This window comes from Pezoporus occidentalis, unplaced genomic scaffold (assembly GCF_034315485.1).
Source record: "Pezoporus occidentalis ecotype Australia unplaced genomic scaffold, CSIRO_AGI_Poc_V1 ctg46, whole genome shotgun sequence".
In the NCBI taxonomy this organism is placed as follows: domain Eukaryota; kingdom Metazoa; phylum Chordata; class Aves; order Psittaciformes; family Psittacidae; genus Pezoporus; species Pezoporus occidentalis.
Window position 1 is genome coordinate 309,729 of NW_026915791.1, and position 8,795 is coordinate 318,523.

Genomic DNA, 8,795 nt, shown 5'->3' on the forward strand with positions numbered 1-8,795 from the left:
AGAAGTAATAGTAATAAACATGTCCAAGGAAAAAAAAACAGAAGTCTTTACAATTAAAGATGTTGATGCTCTGCCAATTCATATTCAGCTGCCTTTTTAAAACCTTTCTGGAAGCCTAAGTGTTGGATGAGGGTCTACAACCCCCATGACTTCTGGCAATCCTCTGGCTGGTGGGACTGCATGCCCACAGTGCCTGCAGGCTGCACGTAACAACAACTTGTGAAGTAGCTTTTGAACCGCTGGGTGTTAATTTTCAGCCAGTTTACACGTGGAAAGTTTTCTTCACAGCATTTTCCACTGGCTGGAGTTTAATCATAGAGTGACAGAATGGCTCAGGCTGGAAGGGAGCTTAAAGCTCATCCACTTCCAACCCCTGCCACGGTAGGGACACCTTCCACGAGACCAGGCTGCCCGTGTCAGCTTCTCGTCTGATGGGCTGGATCGGGAGGGTCTGGCTGGCGGCCAGGCGAGCTCCTGCACGCCGTTTCCAAACGGCGGTTTCTCACCTCTGAGGGAAGCCTGCCTGCGTGGCAAGTGAACAGTAGAACTACGTTCTTCTGTCAGACACGGGTAGTGCAGGGTATGCTTTCATGTAGTTAACAGCTTACAGGACGGCGGGGACGGAGGGCAGCGGTTTGCATGTGTGCCATGTAAACTTCACGCACCCGTGCTACCTGAGGGCGCAGCTGCCCGTACGGGCGGAGGGGCAGCGGCTGGGCGGCGCAGAGCCCCTCGCAGGCAGCGGGACACCAGGGCTGTGAGGAGGAGCCGCCATTTCCTCGCGCCGCGGCTACGGCGGGAGCGGCGCGCGCGGGACGGCCCCGGGAGGCGGGTCCGCGCCGCCTCAAAGCCGCGGCCATGGCGGGCTTCGTGCGGGAGCTGGAGCGGCGGGGCGGGCCGGCGCTGCGGCTGGAGCAGCGGGCGGCGGGCGGCGTGGGCTGCGTCGTGTGGGACGCCGCGCTGGTGCTCGCCAAGTTCCTGGAGACCGGTGCCTGCCCCCTCGCCCGCCGCCACGTCCTCGAGCTGGGCGCCGGCACCGGCGCCGTTGGCATCATGGCAGCGACGTTGGGGTGAGCGGAGCCAGCCGGGGGCTACGAGCGGCTACGGCCGCTCCGCTCCGGTCCGCGGCCGGCCTGCGCGCGGGCCAGGCAGGGACAGCGCTGGCTGCCGGAAAGGGGCAGGTCCCTCCTGTTTGCCCGCCTCGTAGCCCTCTTGATAGCGTTACCTACGTGAAACCGCCTGAATTCTTGCAAAACCAGCGTTACCCTGTGTGTGTGCGCGCTGTGGTGAGGGGCCCGGGGCGTAACCGTGTGCGTGTGTGTGTTACAGGGCGAATGTGACAGTTACCGACCTTGAGGAGCTGCAGGAGCTGTTGATGGTTAATATAGAGAACAACAAACATCTGGTCACAGGGTCAGTCCGAGCCAAGGTACTGAAATGGTTTGTATGATCCTTTTAACGTTTCTGTTCAGCTTTAACAGCGTGCCTGCTCCTGCTTTGTTAAATTGCCAGATATATTGGAAACACTGCTGTAAAAGGGGAGCTGGGTATAAGAACATAGTAGTAAAGTTCATGTTCAGTCCTGTAGTATCGTGTGTTGCATCATTTCTGAAGCTTGTTTTCACCTTTTTGTTTTCTCTCTACTTTTCAGGGGTGAAGATGTAACAGAATTTCAGCCTCCCCCTGATTATATACTAATGGCTGATTGCATTTACTATGAGGAGGTAAATGAGGAGTTTGCAAAGCCCCTCTACAAAACTTCCTTGGGAAGGGCATGGGTTCAGGCTGAGAAGTGTTCAAATCACTATAGTGCTTGCATCTTGATCCCCATGGTTAGAGGAATACATAGAACATGGCTGGCAAAGGCGTTTTTAAGAGATTCAAAGTCATTGGAAATTCACCTGGAGACTTTGCTTAAAAAAAAAACAATATTTGCGCCGTCCCGCCCCCCCCCCCCCTTTTTTTTTTAGCACTGGGAATGAAGTGGTAAGGAAAACATTGTGACTGATAGTTACGAGCTGTTTATTGGTAAATTAAGCTGAAAAGTGCTGTGTCTGCACTGTTTGGGTTCTCCTTATGCTTCCCTTGGGAAGGCAAAAGGAGAAATCATGCTCCAGCTAAGCGGTTATTGTAGTCTGCTCAGCTGGAGCTCTATAGGATGTGCATAGAGAGCTAACAGAAGTTGCAAGAAAAGGGAGAAGACCTAAAGACCACCATGTCCCAGTGCCCTTTCAGTGGTGTTACTGCTGGCTCCCTGCATGTTGGTCCTGTTCCTGTAACGCAGTGGTCTGGATCTGAGCCATGTTTCAAGAACAGTTGAGAAAACTTCCTATATTGAAGCATGCAAAGAAATGGGTATTGTTGTGTGCCTCGAGGAAATACCCACTCAGCAGTGTGGGATGGTTTTGGCTTTGATGCTAGTTCAGTTCTCTTGGTCAGTCTGCGAAACTCCTGTGCAGCCTCCCTTTCTCCTCTGCTTTTCAGCTTGCCCCCATGTTCTTTTTGTCCCAGTTAAAGGACTAAAAATAAGTCCCTGAAAAGCAAAGCTGGAAAGTTCTCTCTTGGGTGAAGACTTTCTCTAGTTAGAGACAGTAAAATGAACTTGAAATCTAAGTGTGAAATACTTAACCTCTCTTGAGCAGTCATTAGAACCATTACTGAAGACACTGAAAGATCTTACTGGCCCCGATACGTGCATCTTGTGCTGTTACGAACAGAGGACTATGGGAAAGAATCCTGAAATTGAGAGAAAATACTTTGAGGTAAGTGTTTTTAACGTGCATTTTGAACGTTAGGGAGATAGCTGGGACACAGGAGGTCTTTGTATTAGATAAGCTGAACATTAGTGGCAGTTGCTACATACACAGATTCAGGTTGACTGCACAAAGTAGAGTTTGTAGCGGGAGAGCCTAATTTTTCTTGAGATGGGGTAGGAAATTCAGATGGTGACTTTTGAAGTTATTCTCCAATTTACCAGTAGAAACTTTCTGGATACTTACTGAGCTTTCCTTCCCTTAAAAGATAGCGCTAACCCCTCTTGCCTTACTAATCTTAACTGCGTTGATGTTTTTGATCCAGGCAGCTGGACTTGCACAGCTTGTTAAAAGTGTGTCTAGCTCATGAGACCTTCCACATCTGCAAAAGGGCCACCATACTTGAGGCAATACCTGTGGTTGTCTTGATGTTACCAGAGGTTAGTGGGAGCATTAAAAATTAGTCTGGTGAAAATTTGTTTTCTTTTGGCATTTTCCATTGAAAGCAGAGGGAAAAATACAGGTAAAGTGTTCCAGAGTTGCTCAGGAGCTCGGGACTCTGCTAGGCAGTATAGCTGCTCTGGAAGAGATTTTCTCCTCCTGAGAGAACATTAATAAGTGATATAATTCAGTGGTCCAGCTGTATCTTCTGTGCAGGTAAGTAACAGCTGAATCCCTTCTACAGCTGTGGGGATGATGGTCAGTGCAGGATTTAATTCTGCGCCTGTGAAGTCTGCAGAAAAGCAGCCCTTGTGCAGGAGCAATGGATTATACGTAGTAATAATACTACTACAAAAAAAGGGGAAGGGCAAGAATTCCAGGGTGATTTGCATGTGTTACTAACAGCACCTCTTTGATAATCAGCCATACCTCAAATTCGTGGGACCTGACTGTGAGGAGGGTTGCTATAATTGAGATCAGCTCTGAGGAGGTGCCACTCCCACAATAAACTCAATAGGTGTAGGTGTTTCGGGATGATGGTTGCTTTCTTGTAATTTATTTCATTCCTTAGCTTGCCAGGGTTCAGGCAAGTTAATCTGAGCACACTGCAGAGTTGACACTCGGGTTTTTCAGCCTTTTTTCTCTCCCTCCCCTCCAGTTGAGAATGTTGGCAGAGGCAGGTGCTGTGGTTTGGCTTAGCACTTTGCAGACTGGAGGAAGTAGAATATTTTATCATGAGCTTTTAGATTTTTCTTAAATGTTGCAATGTGTCTGTAGCTTTGAATTGGTGCTGGAATAATTAAACAAGAGTAAATGTGCTGCACCGTGGGAAAATAGCTTGCACTTTTGTGGAGGCCTTCAGTGGAACGGTCTGAGCATAGTGGTTCTAGCCTCTGAAGGCTTCTTGCCCTTGTGCAGGTGTATTGGACTTCTTTAACTGAACGTGCTTAGTTCAAAAGGGCAGTCAGTGTCATCTCAATTGGTTTGTGTGTTCTCTGATAACCAGCTGCTTCAGTTGGACTTTGAGCTGGAAAAAATTCCCCTGGATAAGCACGATGAGGAGTATCGCAGCGAAGACATTCACATCATGAATATCCACAGGAAGCAAATGGTAGGTTTACTTAACTGGCGCAGCGAATGCTGTCAGGAATCCGCAGAGCTGCTGTTTACTTGGCGTAGTGTAAGCGTTCCAGGGGTGAAGCTCTAAACTGACTGTGAAATACCATTAGGGACCCTGTGAAACAGCAGACCAGAACTGTGCTGGGACAAAGGGGCTCCTTTGTTCTGAAACCCAGTGTTCTGCCAGGTGCCAGCCTCTGTCTTCAGAAGGACCATCTTTGAGCTGTGCACTGACTTTCTTCTTTGCTTCAACGCTGTAGTGAGTTGGAATCTCAAAACTGGAGTTTGGAGGCACTGAAGTAATAAAAATATGCCTACTGCTGCTTTTAGTGCAGTGTGCTCTGCTGTAGAGCGTCTCCCCAAAACCAGTCTCTAGAGGTGGTACTTGGCATCTGTCAGTGTTGGTTAGATCTGGCTTTGGTTAATTGATGAAGCAGTTATGCATGAAGAAAATACTTTGCTTGTTATGCTGATACAACGTGTGAGTCCAGTGCTTTAACAAAAATGGGCTGCTTAAAAATCCCTTTTTTTTTTTTTTTTTTAACATCTCGTCATAGAATATTCCATCATGAGATCTTTGACCACAGTATCTCTCCTCTGGCAGCTGGTAGAGATCTGGAGAGGAGGGTGTAGAATAACACCACAAAGAGACTGTTTCCAGTGTGGTTTGTGACTCATCTACTAAAAACTGCTTCTTGATGGTGGACTTGGCGTGAGACACCAGAAGAAGTGGGCTTACTAGACGAGACCTCTGACAGCGCCTTCCAGGAGGACAGATGTGAGCCGCTCATGTCTGCGGGCCGAGGAAGGCAGAAACAGAACTCAGAGCAGCACTGGGCGTGTGTTCTGGTTACCTCTGCTTGTTGGAGCAGCGGATGGCTTGCCAAGTGCTCACAGAGCGGATCTGAGGACACCGCTCCAAAGTCTCTGCAAGAAAACTGAGCAGGCTCACTCACACAGCCACTCAATAAACCTTTTGCACTTCAGATGGGTTGGATGGTGGTTTCTGTGTCGTGCTAGCGTTGCTGATGTCCTGGGAGTCTCGCTGGGGCTGTCCTGGTGGTGGGCACTGCACAGATACAACATGCAGATGGTCTGTGTGCAAGATTGCTCTGCCTTTTGGTCTCATGTGTGCTTTTCTGGTATAAGAATTTGCAGTGTTAAAAGTTTGACACCTTCAAACGATTCTGGTGAGCGGGTTTGTTGCTGCTGCTGTTCCTCACCAAGCTGCCTCCTGTGCAGTCATGGCTTTGAGATTTAATTTCAAAAGAAACCTCACTTCTGCTCTGTAGTGGAAGCGGCTGTGGCTGCTGGCGCCATCCCAAAGCACTGGGAAAGCAGGTCTGCTGTGACAAAGGTGCTGCTCAACATGGATTGTAAACGGCCTGTTACAGTTCCTTATTGTTGCTGTGTAAAGCATGAGTGGTCCCTACTGCAGAGACCTGAGTATTGAAGCTAAATCTGCTGGGTTTTCTCAAAACCTTGGCTGCTGGTGGTTGGGGAGCTTTGTTCACAGGCACCCCGGTGCTTTCTGGACTCACCCTGAGCTTGAGCTCCTGTTATCTCCAGTTCTTGTAAAGTTTGCACTTCATAAAACACTGTCCTGGCTTGCAAAGCGCAGCAGTGATGATTAGTGAATGCATGGCAAAGCAAGAGTGCAATTTGTCGTAACCGCATGCATTATTTGTTAACTTGTTATGAAAAGAATGTCTTAATTAACCAGTGGCCTGCAGGAAGATATTTACTGGTGTGTTTACACCAGCATGGCTTCCCCAGTGGAAACTGTAGTTCAACAGAGTTGTCCAGAGGTGCACTGTAAGGACAGTGTTGAGAACAGTGCTGTTTTCTGGTGGCATTTTCCTCTTTTGCTGACCACAGGCTCCCAGGAGGAGAGAGTAGAGCTGCTCAGCTTGGAGCTGGGGTGGAATCCCAGTGGTGGTGGGGATGATGTGCCAGAGCCCAAAAGGAATGGTATCCCCCCCAGGGAGCATGCTGCCCTCCTTGGGGCCCAGTATGATCAGGGGGAACAGCATTACCCGCAGGTTTGGTGCTGGTGAAATAATTGTGTTTTATCTGTGGGTGTGGAATTTCAGCACTTCCTTTTCAGGAGAAAAAAGGGAGGAAGTTGTGCTTTTCTCTTCCCCACACGCAGCTGCTGGAGGCTCCTCCTCAGCTTCATGCCTGTAGTGCTCAAGTTGTGAATGTCATGGGGTGAGAGGGACCTTGCAGGGAGAGCTGTGTCCCATCACCCGCTACACCATCTCCCTGTCACCGCCCACACCCGCTGCGAGGCGGGTTGTAAAACTCAACTGCCTCTGTGAAGAGGAAACCACCACTAAACAGGGGGGGAAGGTCAGATGGCTGCTGCCTCTGCATCTTGTCCCTGCAACCAACAGATGAAACTGCTGCTTTTTTTTTTGGGGGGGGGGGGAAATGGGCTTTTGGAAAGGGAGTTGGGATCCTCCTGCAGCTCCACAGTGACTGGGAAGTGCCTGTAGGGCTGGTGGCTTCCATGGCATGGGTGTTCCCGCTCTTAATCAGGAGCAGGTGCATCCTCATGGAAAACAGGATGCAAGGGAGGCTCTGGTCCTTCTTCTTGCCACCTCACAAGTCCTCTTTGTCACTGTTGGCTTTTTGTCCTGTCCCTGCCCCCCTGGGGAGAGCATATGTTGGCATTGCTCCCATAAACACAGGGCCTCTTCGGTGGAGTTTGGCTGTGGTGCCTGGCAGTGCTCATGCACGGGTTTGCCATTTGCCAGTGTTGGGCTCTGCCCTTGGGGCACAACAGAGAACAACTAACTCCTGTCCACACCAGCCCAAATCTGCCCCAGCTTTCTCTACATAGGAGAGCTTATCACTCCCCTGGCTCTAACGGGCATGCAGCCACCTCCAAGCTGGCTCCTGCAGGAGCCAGCAGTGACGAAGCTGCAGTGTCTGAGCTGTGTACCTATTCTCTGCATCACCTTGCCACAATTTCATTACAGAAGAGAGACCAGCAAATCTCCTGGTGCTGCAGCTGTGGGAGCTGGTTTGGTGCCACCAGTTACGGACAGAGACATTTTGGAGACCAGGCCATTTGCAGAATATCACACCTAAATAATGGATCATTTTCTGGAATAATTTCAACACCAGCTGGAATGATGGGAAGCTGCTATGTGGGGTGTGCAGGTCATGGGTGGTTTCCACAGGAGAGCTGTGAAGTTCATGTGTGGGGTGGCATCGCCTGGCGCAGGGGTCAGACAGCAGCCTTGATGGGTGGTTCATTCCTGCCTGGTGGTAGGTGGCACTGGTATCTCAGCGATGCCAGTGGCGGTGCCCTTGTCCTGTGGTCGCACTGGGGCTTTGTGGGGGTCCTTACTCTTTGCTACGACAACCGGCATAGCTTTTCACTCCCATTTACATCAGCAGTGAGGGTGCTTGGCTGCAGCCAGGGACTGAGCATGGTATTTAGTGCCAGCTCAGCACCAGCCGCATAAATCGCTGATGGCTCTTGTCACAATATTAGTCACAACACAGCTCAGAAACCTGCAGGACCTCAGGAGGTTCACCCTTGATACTCTGTGATTATTTTTCATTCTTTCCTAGGGAAAGAATGGGGCACAGAACAGCTACTTCAGAGTCTGCCAGTGTCTGGATCTGGCCATCCACAGATGATTCCTGTGTGTCCCCCGGCACTGCTGCATAGCCCATTGGGACTGTGTCAGGCCAGGGCCTGTGACCGCATATCCCATGGGGCTGGTAGCTTCAGTTGGGAAAGTCTCTCCTCCGCAGCTCTAGAATAATTTTCTGTGGCATGTAATCCTGGACAAACGGATTTTCCTCTTAGAAGATGATACTTGTTGCCTGCAGCGTTAAGAGATAGTGTTAGAAAAGGCTTTTTATTATAGTAGATCTGCCCTTGCTTCCACTGACTGCAGCGAGTCTTGGTAAATGGGCAAATGGCCCAGTTAAACTGTGCCTCTGGTTCATTTAGAGGGAGCAGATGCCCAAGCCTGCGGCTCATCTCCTGAGCCTCCACTGAGGAGCTGCTGCAAATGGCACAGCAACACCATAACTCGCCCACTTGGCAACAGGAGATTATATGCGGGGACTCCCATCCCCACTTGCACCTCCGGGTCCCTGAGAGGTGAATGTGCCCACTGAAGGAGGGAGATGAGGAGCAAATGATGCCAGTTTGTACATGCCCTGCCTGGGGAAAAAACAAACAAACCAAACTAATGAGAACCCAACCAAACTTAGCAATTTGGTCTGGTTTCTGCTAAAGGGCTGGGCAAGGCTCCCTGGGGACTGTGGCAGGCACAGCACCAGTGGGGGACCATAATGCTGGCAGGGAGGACACAAATGGAAACTGCCAGCCTCCTTAGCAGCATTTCAGTCCCCAGGTGCTTTGCCAGCCTGACCTGGAGGTGCTCCTCAGTGATGCCAATGTGGCTTCTTGACCAGGCACACGCTGCAGGCACAGTCCCATGGGTAGCAGGGGAG

At 50.2% G+C, this 8,795-nt stretch overlaps 1 protein-coding gene across 2 annotated transcripts; it reads left to right on the top strand.

Moving 5' to 3' along the window:
* Positions 1–813: 813 nt before the first annotated feature.
* On the top strand, positions 814–5,299 carry VCPKMT (valosin containing protein lysine methyltransferase). Of its 2 annotated transcripts, none has more exons than XM_062635593.1 (6): positions 814–1,070; positions 1,330–1,440; positions 1,652–1,724; positions 2,643–2,762; positions 4,201–4,305; positions 4,501–4,848. In XM_062635593.1, the coding sequence occupies exons 1-6, from the start codon at positions 859–861 to the stop codon at positions 4,609–4,611; spliced, it is 732 nt and encodes a 243-aa protein (XP_062491577.1). In that variant the 5' UTR covers positions 814–858; the 3' UTR covers positions 4,612–4,848. The 2 variants fall into 2 exon arrangements, with proteins under 2 accessions (XP_062491577.1, XP_062491578.1); XM_062635594.1 differs by lacking the exon at positions 4,501–4,848 and adding an exon at positions 4,871–5,299 and having other exon boundaries at positions 817–1,070.
* The last annotated feature ends 3,496 nt before the right edge of the window (positions 5,300–8,795 follow it).

What these genes read in the sequence shown, in the direction of transcription:
- VCPKMT (XM_062635593.1), top strand. Translation starts at nt 859, where the DNA reads ATGGCGGGCTTCGTGCGGGAGCTGGAGCGGCGGGGCGGGCCGGCGCTG. An exon ending in ATCATGGCAGCGACGTTGGG is followed by an intron (nt 1,071 to 1,329) that starts GTGAGCGGAGCC and finishes TGTGTGTTACAG; the next exon opens with GGCGAATGTGACAGTTACCG. An exon ending in ATTGCATTTACTATGAGGAG is followed by an intron (nt 1,725 to 2,642) that starts GTAAATGAGGAG and finishes TCTCTTGAGCAG; the next exon opens with TCATTAGAACCATTACTGAA.